The sequence below is a fragment of the Anopheles arabiensis genome, chromosome X, assembly GCF_016920715.1.
Source record: "Anopheles arabiensis isolate DONGOLA chromosome X, AaraD3, whole genome shotgun sequence".
NCBI lineage: Eukaryota > Metazoa > Arthropoda > Insecta > Diptera > Culicidae > Anopheles > Anopheles arabiensis.
This window is the reverse complement of record NC_053519.1, coordinates 3,960,012-3,978,778: the sequence shown is the minus strand read 5'-3', so window position 1 is coordinate 3,978,778 and position 18,767 is coordinate 3,960,012. Positions and strand designations below refer to the sequence as shown.

Below are 18,767 nucleotides of genomic sequence, written 5' to 3'. Positions count from 1 at the left end.
ATTTCATCGCTCCAGCCATTGTCTTTCTTTCCCTTTTCACCTCTAAAAAGCACCGGCTCGGATTAGTAACCTCAAATAAAAACGTACACGCCCCAAAAGTTGTCGTTCGCGTGACTATTTGCTTCCTCACCCGTACACCTGCTTCAAACGTGCATTGATCCTCTGCCGAAATGCACACTACACGAGCGAATTCCGCGTCTGTCCACAAACTGCGACGCTCTTTATGGTAGGCAATTAAGCTTACCGGCAGCTAGAAAAATCGCCACAAAACGCTGGACCCCTCTATTGAAACATTAGCACACGAGAGAGCAGTAGGTGTGTAAAAACAAAAAAAAAAAAACGGCGTGAAAAGGGGGTCAGTAAATGGCCCGTACGTGTGGCATCCGACGTCCGTGCACTTGCCCAACCAACACGAACCCTGCGTACGGGCAGGAAAGTGAATTTACGACCCATTAAAATTGAATTGCAGCGATTGTGCACTCCGAGCACTCCACGGACACCAGGTACAGCAGAGAGGCGAGCGGAGGCAATTTGTTTGAGGCGATACCGATCCGCTGCTGAAAAGAAAGCGCCACGTCGCGGCATGTCCGATTGTGCGTGCCTTATGTTGCTGTTAGTGTTTTCGATTGTGCACTGTGTGGCAATGTGCGAAGATGGCTGTCTCACACCTTAGCGCATTGTGATCCAGTTTTCGTAGGTGCGTGACCATCTGTGTTGGAGTTATGCATGCATTGCTGCTAGTTCTCTAGGGTTTTAAGGATTTGCAAACTCAATTCTGTGGTCCAATTAGTTGCTCCTGGATGGACAAATTCCAACGGCTTATTACTCCAACGAACGCGTGACATTTAGCTCTTTGGTAGATGCGGCTCGTTCGCGAAATACGATGCTTAGCCTTAGAGCTTTTCGTTTCATCATCCGATCCGATTATTTAACACCAAATGGCTACGCATACTTTGGGGCGGTCTCCTGTGTGTCTCATCGTTGTTTTGTTTCAGCTTCCCATTCCTTCACCTTCTTCGCATCATGCTTGTCACAGTTTTCCCTTTTCTGCCTCTTACTCATGCGATTTTTGCTCTACTCTTTGTTCTCTCCGTGCATAGGTGACGCAGGCTGGTGACTACATCCTTGCCGTTGCCTCGATGCTGTTGGCCCGCCTGAAGCACGACGAAGTAACACACATTCTTAGTCAGGTAAGTGGTAGAGTAGCCGTATTACATGGTTGCATAGTCCAATAAGCGATTATCCAAATGCTTCAAATAATGTCGGGGTTTGTTATTATTATGTTTTTATTAATTATGGTTATCGGACAAAACACAAAACACAAAACACAAAACACAAAACACAAAACACAAAACACAAAACACAAAACACAAAACACAAAACACAAAACACAAAACACAAAACACAAAACACAAAACACAAAACACAAAACACAAAACACAAAACACAAAACACAAAACACAAAACACAAAACACAAAACACAAAACACAAAACACAAAACACAAAACACAAAACACAAAACACAAAACACAAAACACAAAACACAAAACACAAAACACAAAACACAAAACACAAAACACAAAACACAAAACACAAAACACAAAACACAAAACACAAAACACAAAACACAAAACACAAAACACAAAACACAAAACACAAAACACAAAACACAAAACACAAAACACAAAACACAAAACACAAAACACAAAACACAAAACACAAAACACAAAACACAAAACACAAAACACAAAACACAACGCAATTTTGGACGAGTTTGGACAAGTCTGCATTAGTTCGGATCTCGTTTCTTCCGATACAACTTACCAGTTGTCTGAACCAGTTCAACCAGTTCATGAGTCGGAACGAGTCCTGTATTCCTGTATTGTATCTGTATTCCTCCGTGACCGATTCGATTCCTGCAATTTACCCATCACTAGAACCAATCAGTGACCCTATCGTCTTGGTGGCTTATTGCTGTTGCTGCTTCCTCTAATGCCGCTGCTGCTCCTTTCACTTCAAAAGGCGCGCAAAAGAGTGCCCTTGTCCCAAGTCATGAGAAATTTCCCTTTCTCTTCTTTTCACAAAAAAAGGAAACGGAAATTCCATTCCCCGTATTCCAAATCGGGGTCGGATTCAACGCATTCTTGGGCTTTGCGAAAATTGTGGAAAGCAAGCAGTCGGCTGATGATTTTTCGATATTTGCATCTTTTTCAGTTTATTTTGCCTCAGAATCAGTTCTGTGACCAGTTCTAGGAAAAAGAGAGACAGAAAGGGAGTAGGAGAGAGAGTTAGAGAGAAAGAAAGAAAGAAAAAATAAAAAAGAGAGAGAAACTCATACACAATGGTTCCTGAAATGCTGAAATGAGAACTTCTCTTTGGTCCAAACAAAACAAGTGCGAAAATAAAGCAAAACACATATCTTCCAGTTGCTTTGCCACGGTGCATGCGTCTGTCCGTGTGTGCGTGCATTTTTGTTGTTGTTGCTACTTTCGATTCGGCACAACTTGCTCGATCCGGTCGACGATCTGTTTTCGTTTTATTTTCGTTGATGCTGTTCATTCGATCCCTCCATCCATCCTGCGAGCTCGGCTTACAACCGATACAGTTATATCACGCTGCGTAAATATGTTATGTTATGAGTGGCGGCGGCAAATCCGGTTTTGATTCGGCGTCGGCGACTCAGTATTTCAGATCCGGAGTCCGGGTGGATCCATGAACCCGCGCCGGGTTTGCCAGATCGCTTGTACAAAGTAACGTGTCTTGCCACCTGTCTTAGGATAGCAGTGGTGGTGTTGTTCGCCATTTTTTGCTCACTACGTGACCCGTGATCTTAACTAATGCTGCATAAAAGCTGATAATTGAATGGATGCCCTTCACCACTTCTAAAGGGCATTGCAGTTTTTATTGTGCCCATATTTCATCGTTCCAGTTTAAATAAATGTGTTGCTGCTTTATTTAAACCGTGTTTAAAGCATTATAGCTAATTTCGACGAAAACGAACCGCATATATGAGACAAATAAATTGATTTCATCACCACCCGTCACTGGTGGCTGGACTGCTGAATCTCAGCCCACCGCACGGACTAATGGCAGTTTCCCAATCTCTTTGTCTTACTTTATCTCCATCTCTCTCCCACGCTCTCTCTCTCTCTCTCTCTCTCGCTCACTCTCTTGTTTGTTGATGCCACTTATGCCTTCAAAAAACCGTTGAAAATAATCGCTCCTGAACCCGGCAATGGACATCTGGCTAGAAAGTGCGCTGTGCCGGCTTTGCTGTAAGAAAGACTTCAACGTGACAGCAAGTGACGAACCGCGTGGCGGGCGTGCGATGACGCACAGCGGATTTTATCTACACATCAGATGAATGGCATTTGATGGATCGGTTCGATTGTGGCTGAACTCGCCGCTACCCTTCGAAAAGAAAAAACCCACTCGCACACACTGAATTTTTCACCGCAGGGCGACAATAATGCTCCCCCCTGGTGGGGTGTTGCTGGTGGGAACCGGAAGCTCATTTGTCACCGGTGCAGATGCTCGCTGTGGGAACAAAAAGGTGCAAACAGTGCACCGCAAGATGGATTCGATTGTGTCACAGTACAGCGACGGTGCAGCTATAACACCCCCCGTCCTCCTCCTGTCTTCTCTGCGTTCAACATTCATGTTCCGGGATGGCGTGATATAATTAGGCTGGAGGACGGTGTGTAACTTCCCCGGGGCTAGGAAAAAGAAAGATTTAGGAAACTCGAACCTACCCAGTGCGTGCGTGTCATTTGCTAGTACGACGCTTGGTTATGGTGTTGTGCCAAAGGGCACACGAGCGGACGAAATGGAGCTCGCGTTGGCGTGTTCATCTTTTGGCGTTTTCGCCGCTCACTTCCCACTCACCCCACTGTCCTTGTCTTGTCATCGCAATGGGTACTCTATCCCAGCTCATTTGTCATCGAGAGGGGGGGGGGGGGCTAGTGGGGTACACACATAACCGCGACTGCCACAAATAAGGTCGGGCGGTGATGATAAAAGAAAAATGGCAAAGGGACCAACACAAACAAAAAATCACACACAACTCAAAGCGCGTCTTGGAAAAATCGAGACGATCATGGGAAATAGGGGAGCAAAAACAGAAAAAAAACAATTGCAAAACGAGGTAATGGTGACGATTCCTGGTGGTACAATTGTCTTACGCTTTTTCTGTTCTGCCCTTTTTCACAAGTTTGCCAAGGCATTGATGTGCACGCTGATGTAACCATTAACAAACAAACAAAAAACAGTACGACCAGCGGACAGTAGCAAAAGCATAAAGCACCGCTCGTAATTTCGTAATATATACATATTTATATAAAGCAAGGCGCTCGCATCCGGACGGATGAACATGTTGCTCCAAACCACATCCATTAAGCGCTGACAGTAATGAGCAAATGAATGTTACATCAATAAAATAGAAAAATCATTTAAGTGAGCGAGCAAAGCGCCAGTGGCTATTCGGTCATTAGGAATGCCCTAGTCCAGCGATCGGCAGAGTGTACGGCACGCGAGTCGCATCCGGCTCTTTGCTGTCTAGATGGTGGCTCATTTCAGCCTTCGCGAAAAACAACGTAAAAACTATACTGCAACGCAATAATTTCCATCGCTTCATAGTTTGTTTACATTTCCATTCAACTTCCCTGAGGGAATCCATGGCTATCGAATGTAACAGTCATAAAAAAATGTAAACAAAAAGTGGAAAAAAAAAACAAAAATTGTCTAACACTTTAAGTGGTTACTGTAGCAAGAAGTACTGGTGGCAGAACCTGACCGTCTGCCTGAATTACCTTTAACGATTATGTTGTTTTGTTTGTTTTGCTTTTTTTCTCATCCTGTTGGTTTCTTCATTGACAGAATCGTGTTTTAGAAATCCAATGAGATTAATGTGTTGTGTCTTTGATTGATTCGATTCGATGCATCAGGTGTGTTGAGCGTGAATTGCAATTGTATTTAATTGCGCACAGTCACCACTCACGGAAAAACTTTTTTTAGGGAAAAACTATGTGTATGTGTACCCCTTGAAATGTTGTTAATCCAGCCGTACAAACTTCGAGAAATGTTTTTAAGCTTTGAATTGGTATACGAGTTTTCTTGCCAATTATTCGTGCACTATTATTACAGCTTTTGTCGCATTTGCTATCAGTTTTCTAATATGTATATTTTATTTGACTTCTATCTTGAGATATTGTTTCATTGCATTTCATTTCACTTTAAGAGCAATTCTATGAGCCTAATTGATTACGACCATAATTTTAATTTTTTTTTTGATAAATTATGTGGTTTACGGACAAAGTAACGCACTGTAAAGTATGTTTCGTCGACTAAATGTTGTGATAGACCTTTATGATATAATACTATAAATTTAAATCAAAAAGTTCTAAGATTCACTTTAAGCAATTTGATGTTCAATGAAACCGTCAATGGCCCGATAAAAGTATTGGTTAAAAAATAATAATAATAATAATAATAATAAAAAGTCGATCATACATTTAGAGTAAATTTACATTCAAAAGTATGTCTTATCTAGTGTTAATTTTAATTTGTAAAATTTTCAAACAAAAATAGCTCGAGCAACAAATTGTTTCTGCAAGCTGAAACCAATCATAAATAATGCTTCAGAGATATGTATGCGATGTTGTAAAATATAATTAAAAACACAAATCTCACTACAGAACAAACCAAAGCCAAAACAAATGCACTCCTACAACATTCGCTACATTCTACGGTGAACGCATCTTACGCTCCAGCGTGAGTCAAGCAACGCTTAACGGCACACTTGCACCGCGGCCAGTGTTTGGCTTCCCCTTTCTTGGCTGGTGCTAGGTAGCGGCTGCGCGCGTTTACCGTTTGTCACGATGTATCCGCGCAGCACCGTTAGCATCAGCGCGCTCAGCTTCGCTGTAAATCTTTCCCGAACTTTCGGTTTCATCTCGCGAGCCGATGGCGCTGTTGTGCGTCTGTGTCTGCGTGTATGCGTGCTGCAGCTTCACGACTGCATCCGACTGCATCCCAGCCCCGGTTATACGGCTGCCGACAGTAGTGTGTAGTCGCACCTCCTCTCCTCTCGGTGGCGTTGCTCGGTGAATGGGAACGAAATTGGAATCGCGCGACCGCGAAGGTGCACACACACACACACAGTGCGACGGTTGCGAAACCGAGAGGAATGGAGCAGAACACTTCGGAGTGTAGTAATTGGAAAAGCTTTTTTTTGTTTTTGTTGGTCTGCTGGTATTTATTAACCACCGCTTTTGATCGTATTCTTTTTTTATCGCTCTCTCTCTCTTTTGCGTCGTGTGCTGCATATTTTACAGGGTTTGCCAAGTCATTTTGTGATATGTCAAATGAAAATGACTTGCTAAACCTTATGTTGGGACAACACACATCGTAAAACGACTTGCTGGAAACCCTGTATATATTTTTTTCTTATGTGCTCGTGCATTATGGGACCAGAAAACAAAAACACTGAAGCCGAAGAGTAAAGTGCGAACGAAAAAATGGAACCAAAATAAAATCACAATAATGAAGGGATTTTACGATACTACTTTTTTTTACATTGAATTTGACAGATGGCGGCTGACATCATCTCATCACTCCATACAAAACCGCACGCCAAAAAAAAAAGTAAACAAACGCCGATTCGTCGCAGGCGGTCAATCAGATTAGCTGAATGAGTGATTGATTTTTTATGCTGAAGTTATATATATATATATATATATATATATATATATATATATATATATATATATATATATATATATATATATATATATATATATAAGTTATATGTTATCAAGAAAGGATAAAAACTGTTTGCTTCCATACTCCAAAGTTTTAAAACCTATTTCAAACAGAAACAAAATAATGCAATTTAGAATGCTTCTTTGTTTCTCCGCAAATGGGGGCTTTTACGATATCACCCTGCTCTTTTTTATGAAGTTTGACAGTTGGGTGGCTGAAATCATGTCCACACTCTATACAAAATCACTAGCAAAACTAACCTCATTATTTCAGACCAAGATTACAGGGTTTACCAGTTCAATAAACAACTTTCCACTTGTTTATAACAATCGTCGTTTTGAATAGACTCCACTGTATACTACTCGATCTCATGTCAGTTGGTGTAAGCTACACTGTTTAATTTAATTCAACAATTGTCATCTTCGAATGCACAACTGTCAGAGTCGCCACAGTTTGTTGTGGTTCTTGCAGTAATAAAAAAATAATATTATGCTTTACCTGGAACGTACGGCTTGCACTGCATCTTGTTTGAATAATAGAAATATGTTTGAATCCGTTTTGTTTTTGCTTAACATTTTGCCTAACAAAACAGACCATGTCATAACGGGCAGTGGTTTAATTGAAGATGACATTTGTGTTATTAAATTAACAAGTGTATCAAGTTAAAAAGTGAAAAGTTGTTTATTTGACAGGTCAACCCTGTATTTCAGCCTGCAAAAATATGTAAACAAACGCCGAATCGTAGCGGTCACGATCAGGTTAGCTCATGAAGGATTTTATTGTTTTTTCAGAAACATAAATATTGTGCCAGGAAAGGTTAAACATTGTTTCGATCGACTTTTTTAAGTTAAATAAAAGTACTTAAACTCATTTCAAACAGAAAAAAAATTATATAATTTTAACATGCATCTTTGTTAGTAAACAATTGCTGAAATTCAATATGGCGTACCGTAACTGTCACATGGATACAAATTGTTCCACTGACAGGCTGAAATTTCAGGCTTTCTGGCTTAAAATATGAAAGAGGCCAATAGTCGTAGTTTAGACCTTTTCCCTACTTCACTACAACTTCTCCACTTCCTGCACCGTACGGTGCGTTACGGTCGATAGGTTTTCGGTTTCGGCGTGGGGCAGCTTGGTTAGCTGGCGGTGCTAGTGCTCCACCGATCTATTTAATTTTCTAATCATCAACAATCACGATTAGTGGCGACCATCAAAAGCATGTTTCAAAGATAGCAGGCGCAGCTTGTGGTGCTGCAATTTTTTTACCCTACCCCCGCAAGCCACCCACCGTTTTGCTGCAGAAAATCAGTGACGGAGAATGAAAAGCAAAAAAGATAATGATGTAAAACGAAAAAAAAAACACACACACACACACACACCAACAAAATCATTGACCCACATATGGGTACCATCCGGCCCTTGGCTAAACTCGCAGCACATTCGCAGCCTTCTCTTCCGGCCTTCCCGGACTGCTCTCGCGCTGTTGTAACATAACGGTCGTTTTCTATGCCTGTGTGTTAAAAGTGATCGCGCGCGGCGACCTTGGCGCTAGATGATGCTGCCACTAGTAGCTAGTGTGAATGTATGTGTGTGTGTTGGATGAGAAAAAGAAGAAGAAAAACAACATCCGAATGCAAACGCTGCACTGCTTGCTAGCATGCATGGGGCTGTGCGTGCGCGATTGTGACGTGTAAATTGTGCCAATTTTCCAATTCGCTTGCATCGCTTTTGATTTTGTTTTTGTCTTTTCCTTCTCGAAACGCTCACCCGGGGGGCCGAAAAGGGAAAGCCGCCTTTTATTTCATTTGGACAGGAAGGACAGCATAAGGGAAGGATGATGGTCGCCGTTGTATGCCCGTGTTGATTTATCATGACCGGGCCGCATCTCGGGTCGTCTCTCCTCTGCTGCAAGCGCTTGGTGCGCGGATTTTTAAACACGAACGACCGATTACTCAATATCGCTCACGGGGATCACGGTTGGCACGAGCGAGTGGTGCCGTGCCGTGCCAGCTACATTGTTGTCGCAGTAGTTTCTACCACAAACGCACTGTGTGTTACTCGGTGGAAGCGGTTCAATTTGCTAATTAGTACGGCAAACACAGTGTTTGCTGCGCTCGTTCGTGGCCCAGACCTTCCTGCCACGGTTGTTAGGGGGGGGGGGGGGGGGGGGGATAGACTTTGGGTTTTATGGGGCTCTACTCTCTGGGCACGAGATACCAGTGTGCACAAAGTGCGTTGGTTGGTGAAACGGATTGATTATGTCTGTTTGCACTCGAATCCTATAGCGCGGACTTGTCACGCAGCGCCAAAACCAATTGGAAAAATCACAATCTCATCATCGAGTTCGTATTGCATTCGGCGTTTGCGTTAATTCAAGATGTGATTGCTCACACACAGACAAACACTCATGCAAAACAAATGTGGTGAGATTAGTTTAGTTCTCACGGTCATGTGGTAGTTTTGCTTTTTTTTTATTGCTGCAGCACCCATAAACAATAGACACACATTAGCGCGCCGAATTATTGGACGATTCGGGTGCTCAAGTACGACTGGCGTGTGGCGTGTGTACAAAGTGTGGTATAAATGTTATCCAATTATAGCATAATATAGGTGGGTAAGTGTCAAGAGTAGATGGTTGTGGCGACGAACCTATTTGAAAGGATAATTTGATTTCAGTATGTTGCCAACAGACGAGAACATACATTAGAGGAACCAATAATTGTGACATTGAGATTTCAAGGAACAAAAAAACGTCCTTCGAACCGGATGTACTACAGAAATTGAACATGACTAGATGGTGCATGCCGCACTCGGCTATCTTTCTCTCTCTATCTATCTCTCTTACTCTTTCCAGCGCTCTTTTGTTGGGTTGGGCTTCTAGCAAAAGCAAATCGTTTCATTTAGTAGGAAACGAAGAAGACACTACTTTGTTGCGATATTTTTTCCCCCACAAACAATGAAGCGTGAAAAGGTAGCCAAAATCAACATGGCTGAAACGTTGCACATGACGACATGTAGTATGTGGCCATCTGTCATCCTGGGTGGTGTTTCTTGTGGACATTCGATGTGTGTCGTTTGTCGTAATGAAAGTAAAAAGTCCAGTCGGGGCATTTTTTCTAATTGCTGTATTGGTGGGGGATGAATCATATAAATCATGAACCTGTGTATATCTCTTGTAAGTTATTTTTTCTGTTGTTTCGTTTTGCTTTTGTTATCATGTTGTTTATTACTCCATGGGTACCACCACACTCGATGCTCCTTTTACTAGCTTCTTCGGAACTCTATTAGAATTCATTAGATGCCCGAAGCGTACATGGTATAGTGTGTGTGTGTGTCTGTGTGCACACGCTTGCGGGTATATTGTGAGGGTCGTTTCAGTTTTGTGCAGAAATTAGCACATACTGTGGACGGCTTGATGGGTTGAACCAGTCCATCAACCCATTAGTGCCCCGAGGGCATCCAAAAACCTGAACTCAACGGTATGATGCTTTATAGGCTAGCTAGATGCGTTCCAATACCTGGAGGAGGGGTTGTATATGATATTGAAGTATCTGGGACATCAAATCATTTTTTATTCATTTATTTATTCTATCAAATAGACACACCACCACTGTACACCCTTATATCTAATTCCTATGTTTTATATTAAATGAAACTCATATGAACAAAGAAGTTCAACACAACTAACAATTTTTGTTGTCTATATGAGTTTTGCAAGAGTGACTTGATATTATTCACACCAATACCAAAATCGATAGTGTTGATTATATAGGAATAGGCATCAATAATTTTTGAAGGTAGATTATTGGAACCTGACTCTGTCGCTATATATTCAGTACAAAATAATGACCTTGGCCTAAGGATTCGTCTAGTTGCACGTAACTTTATATGCTCGAGAATAGAGCCACAGATTATTAAAAATTTGCCTTCTTCATATCTTCGGCAAATAATGCTTAACAGTTTGGAAGCGAGTTGACGATGTCATGTCTAAATAGCTGCTTCCGATATCTGAGGCCTGAGGTCCGACAATGCTGCCTTGTGGTGTACTGCTGAAAAGTTGATAAATCGCTCCGAAAGCGAAGAGTTCATTTTCAATTTCATAGCTCTATTGAGAGCTCTCTCATCTTCTGTCATCTCCATCTTCTCATCTCATCGCCATCTTCATCGACTTTCTATATGAATGATCCAAATCCTTTTCCCCTACCCTGAGTTTCGTACTATTTATTTATTTATGCATTTATTATCTTTATTTTGCTCCAACAGGTTCTAACAGATTTGGTCCAGGGCGAGTTTATGCAGCTGGGCTCAAAGGAAACGGAAAACGAGCGTTTCGCGCACTACTTCACCAAGACGTACAGGAAGACGGCATCGTTAATAGCCAACAGCTTAAAGGCGGTAGGTGTACTCGAATGATGGTTGCTAGCCGCCGAGTTGGGATTTTATCCTAGCTTGGTTCAAAGGTGGTGGAAGAACATAGTCTGCAGGAGCCTGTAATCAACAAGATTTAGGTCCATAGTTTGCACTCCATAGCTCCAGAGGTCCATATTCAGACCTCAGTTGTAGTGTTGGGTGAATCTGATTAAGATTGGAGAATCTGAGTGAAATGATTCAGTGAATCTGAACTCTGAAGTGGAATCTCCAAAGATTTAAAGAGCTTGAGCTTCTTATTATTATTCTTCTTCTTGGCGTTACAACCTTGACATGCCAGCTTATAAAGCTTTCGAGACTTCTTGGCAAGTACCACGTAGTCGAATAGTTTGTTTTGCTACGGAGAAACGGTCCATGCTTCCAGAAGGTCCAGAGTTGAGCTCACTTACAAATTCAATGTTTTCAAAATCATATATCTCTAGAGATTCATGAATCCCTGAAGATTTATGTACCTTGAAGGATTCATAAATCTCTCGAGATTCATGAATCGTTGGAGGCTTATGAATCTTAGAGTTTTATGAATTCTTGGAGATTCATAAATCTTAGGAAATTCGATTCGAGATTCGATTCATTTATCGCAGAAGATTCATATGAATGAATCTCAAGGATAGAGTCATGACCCAACTCCCAACCCAACTCTATTCAGTTGAGCAAAGTCCTCTATCCTTTATGGCAATCAATGATAGTTCCTTGTTCTTCATTTCAACCGAGGTTGCCGAGAGTAATTCGATGTTCTATAATTGTACTTCGGATCCCAAATTCTCTCTTCGGTCTTTCGATCCAGAAGACTAGTATTAGATTTTTATTAGACAAGTATGAAAGAACTCAGGGTAACTCTCAGAACATACTCCTTTCCAAAATCTGAGTTAGGATTTCAAATAGTGCAAACATCTTATAATGTTCGGAGTCCTTAAAGTGTTAGTACTATAAAATTCGTAATTAATAAGTCTTTGTCCAAGAAGATTTGTGAGATCTGACACTGAATTCACTATGTCAGTGCTCTTCCAGCGAAGGAACAATTAAATTTGCTTCGCATTATTACATATCATGTCATGTCTGTCATGTCATGTCTGAACGTCTCAAGTGTCAAGTCAAGTGTCACTAACGTTTTGGACTTCGAGTGCCGTCGTGAAGACTTGAGTTTGCTCTCTGCTCTGTGTACTATTCTTAGTAACGTTGGGGCAGCTTAGTGGTTGCCAACAAACTCTATAGAAAAATATACGAAAGGTATTCTTTGTCAGGATTATTTCATTTGTCTCCTTTTTTTGCAAAGCAGAAACTCAATCTTGAAGTATTGTAGAGACCATGAGTGTTTAACATTATTTAGATGAGCTGCATAGTGTAACTACATCTAGGCACGTGCCACACACCGCTACATTTACATCCTAGTCACATCAACTTCTCACCTCTTCCCCTTTTCTGTCCCTTTCGCAGGTCGCTGTGCTGTCCGGTGCGGACGAGCAGATGGCCGAGCTAAGCTTCCAGTACGGGCGCAACCTCGGGCTCGCCTTCCAGTTCGTGGACGATCTGCTCGATTTCGTGTCGAGTTCGGAAGCGATGGGTAAACCGGCGGCGGCCGACCTGAAGCTCGGCCTGGCCACCGCACCGGTACTGTTCGCCTGCGAGAAGGTATGAGCGCACTGCAATGCACAACCTGCGTACCAATTTAATACCAAACACCGCTTCCATTGCAGTTCCCCGAGCTGAACCCGATGATTCTGCGCCGCTTCCGCGAACCCGGCGATGTCGAGCGGGCGTACGAGCTGGTGCACCAATCGCAAGGCCTGGAGCAGACGCGCTTCCTCGCCCGTAAGCACTGCATCGAGGCGCTCCGGCTCGCGTCCCAGATCAGCGAATCGCCCTACCAGAAGGGGCTGATCGTGGTGGGCGACTTTGTGCTCAACCGGATGAAGTAAACGTCGAGCACGGATCCCGTAAAGATACAGAGAGAGAGAGAGAGAGAGAGAGAGAGAGAGAGAGAGAGAGAGAGAGGGGGAGCGAAACCTCTCGAACCAATTTCCAAATCGATGTCGACGACAAAGAAAAGAAGAAAAAACTACAACTCAACAACAACAGAAACAAGACCGCCGATGAGCCTTCCTTCCGTATTGCTTACATATATATAGAGATGCAACAACAAAAAAAAAGGTTTCTAACGGGTATCTTGGGACGCCTGAACCGTCGACAGTGCCGCGAGCAAAGTGTAAGAAGATAAAGTGCAGTGCGTTTTCGCACATCACAAGCGGTAACGCGGGTAACGGTGGAAATGCTAATGTAAGCAATATCATATATATACACCCACACACACATAACACAGCAGAAAAGCCTCAGGAATCGTAGAACAATGAATGCAACGAGACCACCAACAAAGTATATAGCAAAAAATTATCTAAAACACACCAGCAGCAGCAGCAATATACCAGCCACCATCAGGACGGGCGGTGAAATTTTCCATTCAAACAGCAACAGCAAACGCTCGGCCTTAACGCAGCAGACACGGTTTAGACGTTTAGATGGACTAATCATATGCATAGCGTAGTGTTAAGGGTCGAATCAGTGCCTGCACGCATCGCAAGGCCATCTCTTATCAAACAAGAAGCCCTTCCTTCCTTTCTCGTTTCTCTTCCTATGGTGGTGATGGGGTAAAACTACTGGACACACGGGTTTGTGTGCATTTCTGACTAATCACTGTTTTGTTTTCCGACGTGTGTTTGTGTGTAGGGTTTTGTGTGGCTGCTTATTTAAAAATGAAGGGCAATAGAATGGTGATACACGTTTGGCCTAAGTACGAGAGCGTGTACGCTTAGGTCAGTGGAGGTTTTTTGGGCAAAGGATAGCCATTTATGTTTTTATTCAGAAATTTGCGCCTGTTTGGGCAGAAAACTGATCGTAAATAATTTACTGTAAATGTTCTACTTTTTTGCTATTTGTTTTGACAAAGAGAAAGGGCAAATTAAAACACAAACATGTTCAAACATACTTCTCTCTCGCTCTCTTTTTTCCCTGTCTCTGACTCTCTATCTCTCTACTACTGGCAGCCTGCTTTAGCATTACCAAATAATTTTCAGCCTACCACCCTGACACGACCAGTATATTTATTTATCCAACTACCCAAACACCCAAACCCCAATGTGTCTGCGTATATGCGAAAGAGAGTTTGCGGTAGAGCGTTTCCCAATTTTCCATCAACTGCGCACAACACACATTAACCGTGTCCCCGTTTCATCTAATTTACATACACTACATACATACAAAGAGCACAAGCTTTGGAACCGGCAAACCCCCACGTTTGCTCATGCCAGATGCGTCCTGTACATAGGCTACTTCCCTGCCGGCCCACCTAGGTAGAAGGAGAGGAAAAACACAAAATGGCAACACGATTTGTAAACAATTGAACAGGCGGTCAAATGTTAGCACAAATCTTCCCGAAACGGCAACATACAATCCAATCCAAACGCCCCAATCGAGACGGCAAACGGAAGCAAACAAACGAATGCTGTTATCGTAGGAACGGGACAAGAACACACAACAAAAAACAAAAACAAAAAAACGAACGCTTAGTTACCGTTTTGATGGTAGCCGAGACCGGGTGATGGTGGCAGCTTAGTAATTAAATCACAAAACCGCAAACGGTCGAAATAAGTACCGCTGATTCGGACAACAGCTAGAGTAATGCGTAATAAAAAAAGAGATAGAGAGAGAGAGAGAGAGAGAGAGGGAGAATGAGAAATGTAAAAGAGACATATATAAAAAAAAACGGAACAGCGAGAGTGGGAAGACGAGCAGCGAGGGAAGATGTGTACGATAAAGCAATGGTACGAGGGAAAGTAGGAAATCTGTAGCGTCAAACTGATTTACAGGGCTTCGAATCATGCAAATGGAATAGTTAGTTCAATTCGGTTCGGGCAGGGGTCTTCAAACTCCACGGTTAGCAGGGCCGCATCCCGGACCTCGAGAGCCTAGAATGCTGATTTTGTAAAGGGTTTAAACAATAAATATAGTCTATTACTTGTAACTATTTTCATCAAACAATGTAATGTTTACTTTCTAGAGACGAAACACAAGCTAATGCTATTGGAAAGCTGTAGAAATTGTACTGGAATGTGGCTACCCGAAAATGGGAATTTTGCAAGCGTACGGTTCTGTTGGATATTTCAAAGTAGTTCTTATCAGCTATGAAGTCACTCAAAAATGATAAATAAGCAAAAAAAATCTAAAATGTGTGTTTGGATTGTTATCACGGACAATTTCAAAGCTCCACAGCCAACCTGCAAAATTCCCCCCGTTCGGTTGTCACATTCCCCTAACCCAGCGAAATTCCACAAAAATGTGTGAAGAGTTCCTCGTGCCGGGCCAAATAGATTAACCGAGAGGTAAAGAAAAGTGTGCAAGTGCTATAAAACACTATAAGGAACGGTAAAGAGCCTTTTGCTTTTGCATCGCTGGCCCTAAATCGATTGAACTGTTCCATTGCATGATTCGAACCCCCCTGTGCATCAGTGAAATTCTGCATACCCATTAACGGTGTGTAACGTCTGCTCAATTACTTTATAATTAAGCTTCCGTGAGTTTTCGTGTGCTTTTGGTGTGTGTATGTTTTTTTTTTTTGTAATTGTGTATTCCTTGTTTGTTTGTCCCCAGATGCACAAATGTAAGAGAGTGAAAAGCGAGTATATAGAGAGAGGGAAAGAGAGAGAGAGAGATTGAGAGAAAGAGAGAAAGAGAGAGAATGCACACATATGTTACAGCGGTTTCCAAGAGTTCTCATAGCTGTGGGACACTTTATTAACTCTTTCTTACGTGAAATGAAGTTAATGTAATGGGAATTGGACTCTCTATCACCCTTGTTAGACAAATCCAACAGGAAATTCCAAGGAGCCTGTTCAACAGGTGTTCCATAGAGTCCAATTTCCAATACGTGTAGTTCACTTCCAATAGGAAAGAATCAAAGAAGTGTCCCACTACTATGAGTACCACTGGAAACCCACAGTATACCTTCACAACGATCACCGGCAGAGAGCACGGGAGCGACCAAACTCATTTGCCGACGAACAAGATTTCGGGAAACTCAATTGTACATAGTATCTAATATTTAATACGTCCCCCTTCTTTAAATGCCACAGTCTAACAATCGGGTCCATTGCATTACTTTTGTAACGAATCCTTTCGTGGGTTTATTATTATATTTTATTTTTTGTATTCTCGGTTCAGGTTTCAGGCCCCTTTTGTTGCAATGGCAGGCCGATAGTTAGTGAAGTGGTCACAGCTCCCTTAGTACATTTTGCTTCCACCTTCTTGTCGAAATAGTAAAGGATTAATAACTGAAGTACAGATTTAATCACGATCACGCTCATACACACAATGTTCAAAGTTTACTGGAAATGGTCAATAAAAGCAAGTGCGTGCGTGTTTGATTTACTCTGTTTTCGATAGCAACACGTTGATGAAAGGGGAAAGCAATATACAACTTTTTTTTAAATTTAGTTAATGTTTCTGTGTTGAGCACGTGTTGTTGTGTATGGAAAACAAAATAAAGGAAGCTTTTTGGAAAGAGAAAATTATCAATTAAAAAACATATATTAGCAAACACACCTATAAAACGCGCCCTTCTTTGTTTTTCCTATGATGTGAATAATAGGGAAATTGTGTGCATATAATTAAAAAAATAAATAAAAACAAACAAACTTTGACAGAAGGAACGCTTGCGTATATGAAACAATAATTAATCGTACGGTGCAAAGGGTGTTAGAAAGAGAAACTGTTAATCATCTGCTTGTATGATTTGTTGGTTGGACTTAGACTTAATCAGCGCTAGCAAACATGTACACAAATACACACACTGAAACGAGTCTAGTGTGCTGCACAGAGGTCAGACTACACACTCAAACAAAGCAAAAATTGTAACAAAATAACAAAGCAACAGCAAAAGCAAAAACGGGAGAAGGATAAAAATTTACAATTGAAATGTTAGCTTGCGTGTGCGTGTATAGGATAAAAAATAAAAGGAATAAAACAGGAAATGTATTGCCTGTTTTTTGTGGAGCTCATTTTCCGTACATATTATACATATATATACAATAAATATACATGCATATGCTACACACTGACACACGTGTATGGGTCAGAGGAAGGGGGGTAAGAAAACCAATGTGAAGGTGAAGCTACGCACGAGACAGGCGCATGTCAATAAACCACAAAGTCAGTCATATGGTGTAAATGGATTTGTTTGTTTTTTCACTATTTTTTATATTAATTGATGCTTAGTTGCTGGCAGTATTGATGGATCCTAGTATACGCTAAAAACGCTTCGTGATTCAATTGCTAGTTTGTACAGTAACTATCGGTTCATGACCAGTTCCAAGATCGGTATGGGTTCACAACCAGTGCCAGGACCAATACAGGTTGTAGGTCTGGCGAGGGCAATATCGATTCCAGGATCGGTTTAGGTTCAGTGTCATATATAGGATCAGCATAATGTCAAGATCAGTAGGTATAGGAACATAATCGGTTTCAGGACTGGTACGGCTTCAAGATTAGTTCCAGGACCGGTATAGCTTCATTATCAGTTCCAGGACCGGTATGGGTTCATGACGAGTTCCAGGATCGGTATGGGTTCATGACCAGTTCCAGGACCGGTATGGGTTCATGAGTAGTTCTAGGATCAGTATCCGAACCCAGATTGGTGCTGGAACTGATGCTGAACCCATATTGGTCCTGGAACTGATCATGAACCTATATTGGCCCAGGAACTGGCCATGAACCCATACCGGTCCTGGAACTGATCATGAACCCGTACCAGTCCTGGAACAAATCATGACTCCTTACGGTCCTGGTCCTGATACTAAACCTATACCGGTCCAGGAAACAATACTGAAGCGTTATCGAACCTAGAACCGACTACGAACTCATACCGGTCCTTGAACTAATCATGAACTCATAGTCGTCCTGGAACTGACCATGAACCCATATTCGTCCTAGAACCGGTACTGAACGAATGCCGGTCCAGGAATCGATAATGATCCCATATCGCTCCTGGAACTGCACATGATCCCATTCCGGTTCTGGAACCGATCATGAACCTATACTGGTCTTAGTACCAATCATGATCTCATGCCGGTCCTGGACCTGATACTCAACCTATACCGGTCCAAGGATCGATCCTAAACCCTTGCCGGACCTAGAACCGAATACAAACTCATACCGGTCCTAGAACTGATCATGAACCTATATTGTTCTTGGACCTTGGTCATGAACTTATACCAGATCTGGAACCTATTATGAACCGATTTCGGCCCTGGAACTGATCATGAAGCCATACCGGTCCTGGAACTAATCTTGAAGCCGTACCAGTCCTGGAACCGATTATAGTCCTATACCGGTCCTGGTGCTGATCATGACATTATGCTGGTCCTGGATCTGACACTGAACCTATATCGGTCCTGGAATCGATATTGAACCCTTGCCGGACCTAGTACCGATTCCGAACTCATACTGGTCCTTGAATTGATCATGAACCTGTATTGGTCCTGGAACTGGTTGTGACCTCATACCGATCTTGGAACTGGTCATGAACCTA

General features: G+C 42.1%; 1 protein-coding gene across 4 annotated transcripts in view; it reads left to right on the top strand.

The window, feature by feature from the left end:
• LOC120905828 (all trans-polyprenyl-diphosphate synthase PDSS1-like) overlaps nucleotides 1-17,298 on the top strand; it is a 52,115-nt gene extending 34,817 nt beyond the window's left edge. For all 4 annotated transcript variants that reach the window (XM_040317038.1, XM_040317037.1, XM_040317034.1 and 1 more), the window contains exons 6-9: nucleotides 1,101-1,190; nucleotides 11,027-11,158; nucleotides 12,626-12,820; nucleotides 12,886-17,298. In XM_040317038.1, coding sequence (XP_040172972.1) covers nucleotides 1,101-1,190; nucleotides 11,027-11,158; nucleotides 12,626-12,820; nucleotides 12,886-13,107 — 639 coding nt within the window. In that variant the 3' untranslated portion in view covers nucleotides 13,108-17,298. The remainder of the gene's footprint in view (nucleotides 1-1,100; nucleotides 1,191-11,026; nucleotides 11,159-12,625; nucleotides 12,821-12,885) is intronic.
• Nucleotides 17,299-18,767: the final 1,469 nt, after the last annotated feature.